At 40.7% G+C, this 14,943-nt stretch overlaps 2 protein-coding genes across 5 annotated transcripts; both read right to left on the bottom strand.

Annotated features, from left to right (window-relative positions):
* Positions 1 to 229: 229 nt before the first annotated feature.
* On the bottom strand, positions 230 to 4,395 carry LOC142948021 (annexin A2-like). Its single transcript, XM_076089902.1, has 13 exons — positions 4,352 to 4,395; positions 3,643 to 3,698; positions 3,429 to 3,522; positions 2,801 to 2,895; positions 2,597 to 2,710; positions 2,331 to 2,421; positions 2,014 to 2,093; positions 1,873 to 1,932; positions 1,446 to 1,539; positions 1,235 to 1,330; positions 985 to 1,043; positions 630 to 752; positions 230 to 534 (listed from the first exon to the last, which is right to left on the bottom strand). The coding sequence occupies exons 2-13, from the start codon at positions 3,688 to 3,690 to the stop codon at positions 475 to 477; spliced, it is 1,014 nt and encodes a 337-aa protein (XP_075946017.1). The 5' UTR covers positions 3,691 to 3,698; positions 4,352 to 4,395; the 3' UTR covers positions 230 to 474.
* A 303-nt stretch (positions 4,396 to 4,698) lies between these two features.
* On the bottom strand, positions 4,699 to 13,251 carry ice2 (interactor of little elongator complex ELL subunit 2). 4 transcript variants are annotated; one of them, XM_076089119.1, is made up of 15 exons: positions 13,113 to 13,251; positions 11,863 to 11,964; positions 11,422 to 11,761; positions 11,219 to 11,338; positions 10,986 to 11,120; positions 10,642 to 10,758; positions 10,156 to 10,315; positions 9,471 to 9,652; positions 8,593 to 9,373; positions 8,334 to 8,506; positions 8,083 to 8,212; positions 6,929 to 7,013; positions 6,641 to 6,691; positions 5,694 to 5,937; positions 4,699 to 5,112 (listed from the first exon to the last, which is right to left on the bottom strand). In XM_076089119.1, the coding sequence occupies exons 1-15, from the start codon at positions 13,124 to 13,126 to the stop codon at positions 4,960 to 4,962; spliced, it is 2,787 nt and encodes a 928-aa protein (XP_075945234.1). In that variant the 5' UTR covers positions 13,127 to 13,251; the 3' UTR covers positions 4,699 to 4,959. The 4 variants fall into 4 exon arrangements, with proteins under 4 accessions (XP_075945234.1, XP_075945235.1, XP_075945237.1 ...); XM_076089120.1 differs by having other exon boundaries at positions 11,422 to 11,756; positions 13,113 to 13,250; XM_076089121.1 differs by lacking the exon at positions 4,699 to 5,112 and adding an exon at positions 6,388 to 6,538 and having other exon boundaries at positions 5,800 to 5,937.
* Between the last annotated feature and the right edge of the window lie 1,692 nt (positions 13,252 to 14,943).

Genomic DNA, 14,943 nt, shown 5'->3' with positions numbered 1-14,943 from the left:
GATAATGGAACGTAAAAAATGTTTAAAAATATTTTATTATATTCAAAAATGTGTGTTCTCTGCGTTTCCTCAGCAGATATCAGATACCATGAGGCCCGAGACACGGAGGAGCTGGAGCTATCTGCTCTTGCTTTTAATGCTACTATAGCGCCCTCTAATGGTTATCTGTGTCATCAACATACAACGATGTCAGAACAAAGCGGTGGAATGCAAAGAAAGTAAGGAACAATACTCTTACAAAGCAACTTTATTGCCGTTTTGGTACAACAAAAGTACGCTTTAATACAGATTCTTCATGTTTCGAGATATAAGACAAACGCATCTCCTTATATGTTGCATTTAAATGTGTGCAGAAAAGAAAGGGCAGGCTTTTTCCGCAGAGTTCGTTCCAAGTGTGATATTCATGAGCCCACCTTTCCAGTACACCTTTCCAGAGGTGCAACGTGAGGCCCTTTTGATACTGATGATTCATTTTTACTCCTCTGGTCCGCACAGACCGAGCAGCACCTTCTGGTAGTCTCCCTTGGTGTGTTCCTGCAGAAACAGAGCAGGTTAGAGGTGCTGCATGACAAAAGAAGGCTTACTGTAAATCAGTAAGAGGTCAGGGGCAGGCTGAATAATTCACTTACCAGAATAGTCTTTTGCATAGACTCTCCAAAGTTGGTCTTGTATTCAGAGCAGATCTTTTTCAGGTCCACCTCGCAGCGCGACACAATAATTCTGGTCACCATCTTCTCTTTGGCTCCTTTACTCTGAGCAGACAAGCACAAGTCAGCACTTACAAGTTGTACACGCTTTTAACTCAACTACAGCAGCTGATGTAACGCTGTCGTAAGATAACTTCTGCTAACTTTTGGATTCTGTGTTCCTGCAGCAAAATTGCACTTTCAAAAGCAGATGTACTTCTTACATCTATTCCAAAAGAAAGTCTGGCCCTCAAAATAGCCACATTTCCACAAGAAGAAATAGAACAGCGGCGTGTACCTTCATGGCTTCATTCAGTCTGCTGGCAAAGTACAGCTGTTTGTTTTCAAAGCACTTAACTGGAACAAAAGAAAAACTGAATAAATATCCACAATAACACGTCTTGTATTTGCCAATGATTTTCTTTTGTAATTTTAGAAGTGCTTCATACAACAATACCTGGCCTACATGGGGAATATTTACTTCAGGAATTACTAAACAGGGTGTAATGTATTAATAATATGAATTATTGATAAAAGATGACGTGTACCTAGCACCAGGAAGGACCTTTGCAAGTCTCCTTTGACTTCCTTAGTAATGCTCTCCTGCATGTCGTAGGGGCTGTAACTCTTGTACCTTTGGAACACTAACATGCAGAGGGAAACAATGATTCACTGATTGTTAGAGTATTTTTCAAATGTTTAAGAAAAATTGAAAATGAACACTTATGTAAACACGCAAACAAAAACAGGCTGTCTTACCCTTCTGCAGGTGGGGCACGCTTCTCTCAGACATAATGGAGATCCAGGTGGGCACATCAGTTCCTTTTATCTTCACCCCGGCCTCATAGAGTGCCTGAGAGGAATTAATGAAATAGCAACACAAAACACATTACACTTTGTGGCATAGAAGTGTTGTCACTACTGTTAAATATCAAGGTACTAAAATTAAATATTGTTATTGAATGAGCTCAAAATTATCAAATGCACAAAGTTTTACGAAAGTATAAAAGGGTTTCAAAACACATTTGGACATTTTAGTGAATCTTTCAGTGACTTAGACATTGGTGAAATGCAATAACTCAAATTTTACACGAGATACTAATTAATGATTTGGATTTTAAAATGACAGTTTTTAAAATCGATGTATTTTAGATTCCACATGACAAAGTGAAAATGGGCAACTTACTCTGGCATCTTCATCAATCTTGTCATAGTCTACCATAGAGGACGGTTCTGCTCTCTTGGTCTGCACAGAAATAAGACACAAACTCAGGTTAAACTGTCTGGTGTTGTATTAATCATAAAGACGATCACTGACAAATCTCACCTGCACCAGAGCCAAGAGCAGCTTAGCAAAGTTCCCTGAGGTGTCACCTGCCACGTCTTTCTCCAGGTCCTTCTTGAACACTGTGGGAAAGAATGCTTTCAATTTAGACATTTAGCTTTCTCTGCGTATCTAGAGTAATCACATAGCTGTGCAATTTCTGGTTCAAGAACATTTAAGACAAGACTTTTGATGGGGAACGATAACCTGTACTATAGCCTAATAGTGCATGAATGGCACAACAACCTATAGGTGAGGCATTACATGTTACAATGCATTTCGAGCCCTTCGTATGAATGACCGGGATGTTTTGAACGTACACTCCTTGTAGACCTTCTTGATCTCCACCAGCTCATTGTTGCTGCGTGAGCACAAAACCTCAATCAGCGTCTCTTCATCTGTTCCCGCACCCTGAAAGAGACACAAATCTTTATTACTTTTTTATGCATGAAACTTTAGGATAAAACACAATGATAACTTATATCGGGGTGGAGCAAAAAAGCAAGTTCTGTCATTTCTCCAGAAGGGGGCAGTGTAACCTTTAAATCGAATCTGCTGATATTGTGTACCAATCTGTGTCCTTTACCTTGATGGAACCTCTGATCAATGAGGCATCGTACTGGGCCGTGCTCTTCATCAATCCAAGGATCACCGTTTCCAGAGAGCCAGACAGCGCTGCCTTCAGGGCTGAGATCATGTCCTAAAGATAAAACAATGTTACCCGAATGTCTCCGACACTGCTTTTAATAGCTGTGAAGCATTTTGGATTGCATCCCGAGGCCTACTGTACCTTCTTTGCCCTCCTTTCGTATGCAAAAGCGATGTCTCTTCTTTGTGAGTAGGTCCGCTTTGTCAGGACGTCAATGATGGTCTGTTCATCCACTCCTGTTCATGTTAGAATGAAAAAGACACACACAACTATATTCAACTTTAAAAGGTAAAAAAACTGAGCTGTGAGACATTCTGTGGGCTAAAATGGTAAATGGCATATAACAGGTTTGGAGTCTTTTGAACACGTGTGTGTGTGTGGATTTATCTTGAATTACTTTTAAAGTGCATGTTGAAGAATAACAATTAATAATTATAAGAGGGCCTGGTAGCAAAGCTAGCCTGCCTGCTTTAACACATGATGTGGTCACAAGGTATTTTCCCCCGTCAAACGTCATTAGTAAAGAAACATAGAACATATTCTTCATAACAACAAAATGGTGGACTGTTGAAGAGTTCGCGTCCAGACTGTTGCCAGTGGCTCCCAGCTCTGCCAGCACTGAGGCAGACTTGGAAGTGTTCCCAGCATGGTCAAAACGTTTTAAGCCAGGATGCTGACTCACAAATACCGGCTACTCATCTGTAGAGAGACTAGCAGAACCAAGCACGGATTTCTTATTTTAAGCAACATGTACAGTACTACATCTTACCTTTGGTTTTGATAGCAGTGTCTATTCTGGCAGCATCTCTGTCAGGGTCAAAATCCATAGCAGGTACCACAGTGGGGAACGTGGGTTCATGGGCCTGAGGATCCAAAGCAAATCAGAGTGAGATCAAATTGATGCTATCTTTTTTTTAATATGTATTTAAAAGGTACACCATGTATTATATAAGAGTTTTCATGAATTAAATATAGGACGTTACCCCAATGTTGAGAGAGAGCTGTCCCAGAAACTCTGATACCATAGCCATTGTGACTCCTGGGAAAGGTGGCAAAAAAGTGTCAACACTACAAAATCCTGTAATCAAATCTCATTGTAATCCCGTCACCAACTTGTCTGAGCTTCATTCAATGTTTGTTTGTTTTGTCTCAAGATCTCATCACCTGACCCCACAAAGCAAATGTCCTCTACACAGAGGCAGAGAAATTTGATTCACTTAAGTTGTTGCTTTTGGTACAAAAATCACTGTGAGAGACTTTTTCCATTTCATAAAGTTACTGTATTCCTTAGTTTCCACTGCTTTGCCATACTCCCAGTAAAATGGTTAGACACGACTACCCACAATCCCCTAGGTCTTTGAAATCCTTGTTCAGTGTGACACACATCTCTAACAGCAATCCCACAGAGACACACCCTGGAAAAAGTGCTACTGTACTCAAGTCTGGTAAAACAACTGAGCACATTCACGTGCAAGAAAACAGGTAGCGGGCTCACACTGAAGAGCAGGGATTCATTCTTACTTAACCAAAACTCAAGAAAATAAAAACAACAAAACACGTTCGCACAGACTTAATGGAAATCATTTGCCATGACTGAAAGTTGGGAAATTCTCTTAAACCTCCCTGCAGTGTTACATCTCAGTTACAAAGTCAGTTAGTCCGCATTAAAATGTAGAACGACACTGAACTTACCTTTGTTGTCAACGTTGAGATGATGCAGCGATTTGTCCAGGCGATGTATAAATGGAATGGGTGTGGAGGTTCAACTTTTCTGACACAGAAAAATACTTCCCCTTTCACCTCCCCTTTCCAAGCACTCATGACTCCACCCTTTACCACTGAAGCTCAACATTTTAAACACACACACGCAACCACACACACACACACACACACACACACACACACACACACACACACACACACACACACACACACACACACACACACACACACACACACACACACACAGTGATATCTAATATTCACACATCCATACAAATGGTTATAAAGATGTGAAGACAGTAACTTTACCCCATATGGATACTTGCACAAAAGTTTATTGTTTTCACAAAACATAACAATTAACAAAATATACATTTCTCTGAACAAAATTAAAATATAAAAAAAAAGGTATATTTTCTGTACTCTCAAAGTGCTTCAGAATTCACATTTTATGTTTAAGGTCATAATGTATTTCCAGTATGAAAAACAGATTTAATAAGTGGTCTTGTTTCCTCTCCTTTCCTTGGCAGTGCAGGTCCAGCTCCTCATCTGACTCACCTCATATGAAATGATAGAACTTAAATGGAATTCTGAACTAGCTTTTTTATATACTTGCTACGCCTGGCTGCACGTTTCTTGTTTTTCTTCTTCTTCTTGCCTCCTGCATTGGATTTGTTCGGTGACTGCCCAGCTCCATGGCTGTTGGACTGCGATGACCCATCTTTCGCTGTCTGGTAGGATAAAGGAAGGTAAAATGGTTGCAGATTTAAATTTCAGTAGCATCGTACTCTCAAATGATTTGTACATTTGTCATTCTCAGAAGTAGAAGCATCTGTGGCAAATGTTGACAATCCAATTGCCCTGTTGAAACTTATTGCGAAATATTTGCCTTTGCAAGTTAAAAGCAGTTTAAATATCTTTGAGACAATCGTTGGATTCCTGCCTGAAGTTCCATGTGGCAGCGTCTACAGCACTAACCCTGCTGAGCTGTTGATGTTCCTGTGCTCTCTATTGTTCCTGCGTTTAGTTGTGGGCTTGCACAGGAAAACTACGCAGTAGTGTGCTGGTTCAGCCTGTCTGTTAAGAAAACAGCCAAGAGTTTTGCACTCACTTCAACTCAGAGAGAGAGACTGCATGTCAGTTATCTTGGCTTTAGAGAATTCCTGTGTTCGTGGGTGTGGACTTCCTAGGCTTTAACCAATAAAACACTTCCTATTAGTTCAAACAACTTATCATCTCTTGCCATCACTTGTGCGGTCATGACCTCCAGTGCTTTTGTATTTTTTCACCGTGTCATCTATCAAGTACACACCTTTATGAAGGCTTTTGGTGGGAAGGTGCAGGGGACACGGCCGTGTTTCTGGTGGAAGGGCAGGACCACAGCTGGATCAACAGGTATCCAGGGCACGAGGCCGGACGCTGGGGGCTGGGGCACTGAGCTGTGGAGCTGCTGCAGGTTGTATGCCCCCCGACTCACTTTCCCATTAGCCGCTTTTAATAAGGTCACGAATGGTTCCCCTGCCTTGTGCGCAATCAGGTACTGTCCTTCCTCTAACCTACAAAAAAAGCAAACCAAGTCATTGACGATGTGTTAAAGTCAAAACCCACACACTGAAACATGCAGCATTCTTAGTTTCCTGCCAAGTGACTGGTATGGGGGTGAACAGAGTCTTAAGAAAGCAGAAGGTGACACATGTATTGTGTGTCGATGAGTCATCGATTGCGTAACACAACACAAAGATGAAGGGAAACCAATGTCGCGTTTTTAGCCCGAGGCTGACCAGACATCTTAAACAGAGCATGAAGACAGATAGACAACTCTTCTGCAGATGTGGCCCAACTAAACAATATTAGTTCATACTGTACATATATCATTTTTTCATACACATTAAATGTGTTCTGTGCTTCCATAAGGACACATTAATTAAAATGAAGCTATAAAGCTGTAAAGTCAGACAGTAAAAACATTCATTCTGAACAAATTATGTTTTTGCGAAAAGACTTACAAGAGAATAAATGTTCAACTACAAACATCTAATCAGTGCATCCTTGTGTACAAGTGGATGCAAATTTGAAGAAATTCCCTCCGGACGTTCCTGAGATATTGCGTTCATAATAGGACAGATGGACGGACGGACAACCAGAAACATAATTCTTCTGGCATTATAAAAAAAAAAGAAAAGAAAAAGGGACAATGAGGATGGAGGCGCTCAGCACTAATAATTTAAAACAAGACAAATAATGTCTTCAACAACTCACCCAGTTAGCTTCTTCAGTAGGTGGTGCAGTATATTCAGGGACTTCGATGGCCTGTGGATGGAGAAGAGACATCACCGAGCTTTAGTCCCTCTAGTTTCAGTCTGTCTACGTTAGTGGTAATCTAAATTTCAACACTAATTAAGATGAGAAAACCAGAGGTTGATGAAAAGGCTCGGATTATTGATTAACTGACTGACTCAAGATGACAACTTCTTAAACTAAATAATCATACAGGGGTGATGAGGCTAATCCCAATCATCTGCACACATCTGTTGTAAGGACACTCACTTGAAGCCACAGGAGACGTTCTGTTTCCAGTCGTCATGCAGCTTTCTCAGCAGAGCTACTTTTGATGTGTGCGCATTGATGTGAGCTGCAGAGACAGAACGGGAGGGTTTGAGCGACGCACGGAGAAAGCAACGAGATCTAATGAGCATGCACATCACGAGCTTCCCTTCATCATCAATCCCATTTCTAGTGCTTACAAAGTAATTAGTCGCTGTTGATTCGCCTGCATTGTTACACTCTTGAGTGGGTGGTGAGAGAAGCTTGTTGGTCCTGTCTCCTTTCATGCCTCCCACTCCAGCATGTAATGTCTGCTTATTTTCAAGAGGGCCTTCCTTCAATTATGGGCTGTTTTAGGGCCGGCACCCACAGCCAGAAATACACAACTGGGGAATGCCACGTGATGAACCCCATGATGAACTACGAACCACATAGAAGTGGTCTTTTATCAGCTGTGTCATGAAGTGAGAAATAATCGATATATTTGCACATAGCTGGCAAATGATCACTGTTTTCTCACTGGCTATTCCTGACGCTGAACATAAGAAACCAGGATATACACTTGTTGTACGGTCAGTGCCGCTGATGAGAGATCCTGCCTAGTATGTTAATTATGCCAGGAGACTGGACAGGGGTATAACCCAGAGACACCTCTTTGCCATTAAATCATGAAGCAGGGGAGATGACGTACATTCCCAGCCAACACCTACACGGGTCCACACATCAGTGACCCTAGTACAGGAACAGGATAGATCTTTGAGCTACAGGTAAGCACACAATATGCATTAAGGGAATTTAACTGAAGTTCAAAACAACATTTAGCTGAGCTCTGCTTTGCAATTCCCCACAATCAAATGTGGCTGTAGTTATGGCAACAAAGTAAACTCATTCACTACACAGCAACAGCAGGATGGTGAGTCATCTAAAGACTATTCCATTGGTTTGTGGGAGGATGTGCCATGTGGACTCCACTGAACCCTCTCAGGAAATAGAACTTTGACTATTTTCCTGGCAATAATGTTGAACAAAATGAAAGGTTGAAGGCATACTCCTCCTACACTGGAACTGAGAGCAATTTGGTAACATTTCTTTCTTAATTTTCACTGAATTTAGAAAGACAATGATTGCAGGTAAAAGTGATAAGAGCTTTTTCGTACCGATGTAGGATACAGTGCTGGAGTGGAGCAATGTCTCAGTCCACAGCTGGCAAGCTTCACTGCTGCTCAGACACTCGACACCATAATTCAACTGGTACTCCAGCTTGGGTAAGACATGCACTGGCACAAACTATTGGGGAAGAAAACAGACGGACAGAAATAAGGCTGTTGCATATATATTCATTTTATACTTTAATATGTGAAAAGACACTATTACAATCTGGAGGATGAAGTTAAACTAACATATCTACCTGGTTTTGGCTGTTCTGGCCTACTTTTCTGTTATGGGTCAGTGAGACAGAGCTGCGCACCATGAGCAGCAAGTCTTGCAGACTGTAGAGCTTATAGAGCAGGTTTCCTTCCTCTGGAGCCTGGTAGTCTTGTTCATCTTCAGTACCAGCCTGTAGGTCTTGTGACAGGATTTCTGTGTGGGAGGCAATGATGAACTATGTTAATCGAGCACATAAACACAACCTAAATCCACAGAATGAAAATGAACTTGAAACTAACTTCTGTGCTCCGTAGTAGTGATGTTGACCACTGGTGCAGATACGCAGGCATCTCCATCCTGGTTCTGGTTTCTCTCCAAATATGAGGACACGCAGGGCTTCACCAGAGACACTGGGTGGGAGTGAACCGAGGGTCCCGTGCATCGGGTGGGTGAGCTGGTTTCCTGGGATATGGTGGAGCCTTTGGCTGCGTCACTGGGAGAGTTGAACATGGCAGTCTGCATGCGCAGGATCTCACCCAGCTGGTCGCCAGATACGTTTGCTCTTTTGAGTTGTCGCCTCTGCTTTGTACCTTTTTGAGGAGACGCTGACTCGGGGTTTATAAGTACAGACTCAGAGACGGGGATTATCGGGGGGTCTGCAGAGCGTGACGTGGTCCGTGCGCTAGCTGGAGACACCGAGTCATCAATGACCAGCTTCTCATCATCCGAGTCTCCTATAAAAGGTAGGTCTTCGTCACTTTGTTGAGCAGTGTCCGACCTCATTTGTTCATTTTTGGGGGCAGTGGCCTCACTCTCCTCTTTTACGGGACCATTCACATCTGTCGATGCGGTGTCCATCTCTTCTTGTGAACTGCTGCTAGTGTTTACAAGATGCTCACTGGACTTTTTCTTCTTAGCTAAAGGCGGGGAACTTGGAGCGTTTGAACTTTTAACACATGCATTCTGCATCTTGGGGGTTTTAATGGGGGGCGCCTCTCCAAATGTTTCCAGGTCAGCGAGGTCCACCTCAAAGTCAAGACCATTGTTTCCAGAAGACACCAAGGTTCTTTGTGACCTCTCCTGATTTAGAAACAGAAAACAAAGAATCATTGTTCAGGTGAAGTAAGACCCCGTACATGACACCACGTATAGGACTTCTATTTGTGCGACTACATACGGCGTGGAGTTGCTGGTGATCCTCAGGAAGCTCCGTCATTAAATGGAACACATTTTTACTGCCTTTCTTCTTGATGGAAAGCTTCAAACTCTCCTCGTGGTAGATATGTGACCTCTCTCTCACTGTCATTTCAGTCTGCAGCAGGGGCGAGTCTATGTACACAGTCTTCTTCTGACTGCTGCCTGTGAATAAGATGTGGGAAACAAAAAGGAAATGTGAAACAGTGCCACCATGAGGACATTCAACGTCACTACACACTGTGCTTCATCTCAGATTTCTTTACTGGTGCATTCTTTTCACCAACAAAGTGTCTCACCTCTCAAAAGGACAATCAGACGACTATCTTGCCAAATCTGTATATGTGCTGCTAATGTGAAACGTGTGTTGTTCTTTACGGTGAACGTAATAACCTTATGTCATATATATGTGTAGATCCTTATGTAACTCCTAATATAGGCTTCTGTTTTAACATTTTTTGTACACACACACACTGTTATTTGTATTATTCTCTGGAATTTGATGACTGAAAGTGAACAGCAACACAAAGAAGAGAGAGAGAGCGAGAGAATAAAGGAGATGTCTGGTTCTTATTAGCATTTTTACTCATGAAAGCAAAGCCTAAATTGGCCCTAGTTAACATAACTTCCACTATGACAGCCTGAATGGCTGACTGATGATGCTGTACCTTTTCCTGGGTTTGATTGGACACAAACGGGCAGTTCCCATTGCTCTCCAAAGTCAGGGCCATGGTTGTCTAGCAGCCTGACGAGGGCATCTCGAGTGAGGCACACTTCAGGCTCATAGCGGGCAGACAGACTCTCCGCATTACTATCAGTGCTGATTTTCTGTGGAGAAAAACAAGACTAGGTCACACGACCAGAACATCGACTCCATCAGTCAAACACGACCGTCTACAATGAACTGGACTTTTGACAGTACCGTGTGTGTGTGTGTGTGTGTGTGTGTGTGTGTGTCCCAGCATCTTTCAGAAACACAATTAGCATCGGATTTGCTGAGCAAGACATGAACACCCTCTGGTGTCTTTTGTGAAAACTGCAAGAGCTAAAATGGATTTAACAATAGACCTGCGGTCATGAATCCCATTCTAGCCGTAAAACGTCTTCGTGACTTACTTTATTGAGGTAATTAAAAAAGCGAGACAACTGCTTACAGCGTGCATGTCCTTGGCTTTTTTAGCTGGAGGATTCTCTGATGAAACACTCTGATAATCCGATGCAAGCTGTGCATCAGCAGGCACCATCTTGTGGTCTGTAATATCCACATTGCCCTGGAGAAATAAAAAAAAAAAAAGGGTACAAACATGGAAATAGAGGAAGTGAATCAACACCGAAAGACTGATTCTGCAATTCAACTCTTCAAAGTGGTAACGGTTGAGTAGAATACTGGACAATGGCATCTATGAACAACATGTATGTATATGAAGTAGTTATCCTACATATCTGTTATTAAGGAACAGCTCTTGTGTGATACTTAACACTTCAAAAGGTAGATTACCATGATCAGCAGCTGTTTCTCAAAGGTCAGCTTCAGGCCTGGGTTGAATGTTCCGCCTGTCAAACTAGTCATCTCATAGATCTGATAGAGCTCAGGAAATGCCTGAATGTGCTCCAAACACCCCCTGAAGAACTCCTGAAACACAAATCAGGGCTCAATGTTTGAATGCTTATGCAAATAAATAAAAAAAAAATATATATATATATATGGTGCAATCCTTGTCGTATCAGTACCTCTGAATATTGCATAGCTCCCTGTGATATGAAGTTGTAGTCGTCCGCACATATTCTGGCCACATCTTGCAGGTACCTCATGAACTGCATCACTTCATTGTTTACCCGTGCCTTCAAGTTCTGAAACATCAGAACACGTAAGTTAAAGAAGGGATGCAACGAGGTCTGGCAGGATTAAAAATACCAGGAGATAATGCTGTTACCTGTGGAGGATCTGTTATTTTCTTACTCATCAAAATGCCAAGATACGTCTTCTGTTCGTTGCTGGACAGGCTGGACATACATGGCATAGGCAGTCTGGGTTCAGGATAAGCAGCAACCGTCTCATTCTCAACCTGCTTGAGCTTCACTCTGGATTTTTTAGTATCCTTACATTCTTCTGTAACTCCAGCAGCATTGTCTGCACGCGGATCATCACTATCACAGCCGTCCAACTCATCCTTTCTGATGCAACCGTTGTCTTTGAACTCTGCAGCTGCTTTTGTGGAAGGACGGCCAGAGGCCTTTGCAGTCCCACATCCCTGTTTATTGTTCTCCACTGGACTTTGGCGAAAAACAACATGGAAGATAAACACTCACTAATTACACAGGAAAAAATGCACCTGAACTGATGTATTACTTAATATGTTTAATCATTGACATACCTTTGGAGAAAGGCCCATAGTTCTCTGATATTAGGTGCAAGTGAATATTTGTCATAGAGGTCTCTGGTAAAGAAAGGAGCCTCAGGGACTGGAAGGTCCTCCCTTAAATTAAAAAGAGAAAATAAATCATATTAAAGAGCCTGTTTCTGTACTGCTTTAATACTGGCAAAGACTTCTGTTGGCATGTAGAACAGGAGAACTTAATTGGTGTTTACAAATTTCTGTTGTAGGGTAGGAAGTCAAATAAATAAAATCATACTGTACACGCATTTCACATTTATTTTTTACTGGATGGACAGCCAACAAGCAACAGCTGTGGGAAGTAAGCAATCTATATTTGGTGCCAAAATGTTTTAATAAACAATTAAATTGTGCCATTTGTGTTGGTTTCTTCCCGATTGATTTCAAATAGCCAAAGATCTACCCTTTATCTAAATTAAATATGACAAAATATGTAACGCTTTTGTGCTTCGGGATAAGGCCAGTGGTGTTATGTATTGAAGGTAAATAATAGGATTTAATTTCTAAAATGTTTCATAATGTTACTTGTGATAACGGAGTAATTAAATTAGGCTAACGCTACCTGTAAATTAGTAGTCGGTTTGTAAATAACGTTACCTACACACGTGCTACAGAGCATCAAGTCAGGAAACTTTAACGTTAGAATACACACAACTTCCTGTTTAAACCTTCAAAATAAGAGCTAATATTAACGTAATCGCGACGTCGTTGTGATTCGTACAATTTTTAACTCACAACAACTTAGCGTCCGGAAGTAAGAACACATATGCCCAGTATATGTTGTATTAGTTATAAGTTAGTTGTAAAATCAACGCACAACATTTCGGTCAACTAAAAAAAATAGTGTTTATCTTATTGTTAACGTAAACTTCCGGTCACATTAAAAAAGCTTGACTGTAAACTAAGTTTAGCATGATGCAGCTCTCTCGTTTTGTCTTCCCTGGTTCAGACTCGTGTTATAAATACAAGCACGTTAACGAATAATAGCTGCAATACAGTAACACACTGTCCGGTTAAGTGCATTTTTAATATCCAAGTAGTTTAACGTTAGTTCACTTGGACAACACTTGGGTTGCATAGCTAGCTGCCAGTCAGTCTCTCCACAACACTGGGGCGCTAACTAGCTTGTTAGCTAACATTAGCTAGCCCAAAGTTAATGTAGGTTGCCTGAATTGTCGCTCAATCTACCAATATGATATTCTGAATACTACAGTGACAATATTACTCACCATACCAGCTCCATTGTGGTCAATACTAACAAGCAGTCCTTAAGAATGACGCAACTGTAAATATACGAGTTAGCGTTAGCCAGCTAACAAACGTTTGACAGGTGAAATTATGTAGACATAACGCGCTTTGTATGCTTTGCTGCCCCTTCCGGACATTGACGATAGTTTATTTATCGTGCATTTAAACCTATGATGTAAACACAGGTCCCTGAAACAAGAACCTCCTTCTCTGTACCTTGACTAAGGTGTTCAATAACCGTCCTCCTCCAGCTCATCTGAAAGAGAGTTGATGACATCCCATTGTGTTCCGAACCACCAGCACTGTATGTCTCAGCGGGACACAGTGTCCTAATGTCTGTTTAAAGTAATTATTTTTACTTAAAGTTATGAAAGGCCCTTTTTGCTGCAGCCAGTCTCTTGTCTCTGAACAGACACTTTCTAAACAGGCCTGATTTCTTGCATTTTTCACCCTTAATGCTCATATCCACACCTGGCTCAGGCATTTACCTTGGGGTACATCCGCCATTGTTTTGCTGAACAATATAATAAATATAATATAACAAATAATTATAAAGCTTTAGAAACAATAGCATCATGGGCATTATCTGTACATATATGGCTCAAACCCTCCTATTGGTCTTGCTATTCTTTTGCATTTGGTCAATGATAAAATTCTGACATCTTTGCAAATATTTTAAGGTATGATTTGTGTCCACTTTAAATTATTTTCCTCAAATGTATCATATTGCAGTTCATTTTGCGTTATCAAAATGTCCAAGGTTAGATAGGAAAATGAGATGAAACGTTAAAATGCCTTGCAGGGAATATTAGTTTAATAATTTTGTAATTGGAAAGAATTGCTCAGTCTCATTAATCAACACATTTTGACTGATGAATCATGTAACAAGAACATTGTCTGAATTTAAATTTGATATGTCATGACCACAATTGAGTTATCATATTGGTCAAATGGTTTTGCATCTTAATATGTAATAACCCAGGGATGTTATATGTCTTAAATAAAAAAATGTTGACTGTTAAGGTTTCTTAGTATTTTTTGGTGTGTGGTTAAAGTATTGGCATACCTTTATTTAGATTTTCATTGCCAGTTGCACAAATTTAGGCAAAATATTGAAACACTAATTCAAACAGTTGTGCCTGATAAAATGATTGTGAATCAAAAATATACAATTAGATTAATTTGGTTGAAAAGAGTGAGCCAAAGAGAGAGCAGACAACAGAGACGGATAAATAGTCAGGAAATAAAAGCCCATTACAAGCGGTAAATTTTATTATGGGATAACAGCACATAAAGCACATCTAAAATCGATGTGGCCAATGCACTTTTAATAAAGGTAATATTAAAGGTACAGTTTCTAAGTACAATATAACAACATTCATATTAGAATGAAAAGTATTTAAAAGACAACATTAAATTTCTTATTTTTCTTTACAGCTGTATTTACAAAATGAATCAAAATACTTATTTTCATATTTAAGAATCAGACAAGAAGGAGCAAAACTACATTTGTGAATAGACTACCTGCTAAAGAGAGTTCAAAAGAGCTGGATAAAAAGGTACATGATCATCTGTCCCCATTTTAACATCAGTAGCAAACGTGTGACTTAGAAATTTGTGACAACCACACACTAGTTTCGGCTTTCCCATAATTTGCACTGCTTTTGCATGGAAAAAGAATCCACCCCTGCTCCACCCACCCTTCATGTTAAGTTACCCCAACCGACTGAGCGCACATTGAACACAGAACATTAAAGAAATCCAGATGTGTTGTATGCCTCTTTTACAAACACATACAACTACTTGATATAC

Source organism: Anarhichas minor, unplaced genomic scaffold (assembly GCF_050575085.1).
Source record: "Anarhichas minor isolate MPS153535 unplaced genomic scaffold, ASM5057508v1 ptg000011l, whole genome shotgun sequence".
NCBI classification, from domain to species: Eukaryota; Metazoa; Chordata; class Actinopteri; order Perciformes; family Anarhichadidae; genus Anarhichas; species Anarhichas minor.
Note: the sequence above shows the minus strand (reverse complement) of the source record. Positions and strands in the feature narration are given on the sequence as shown.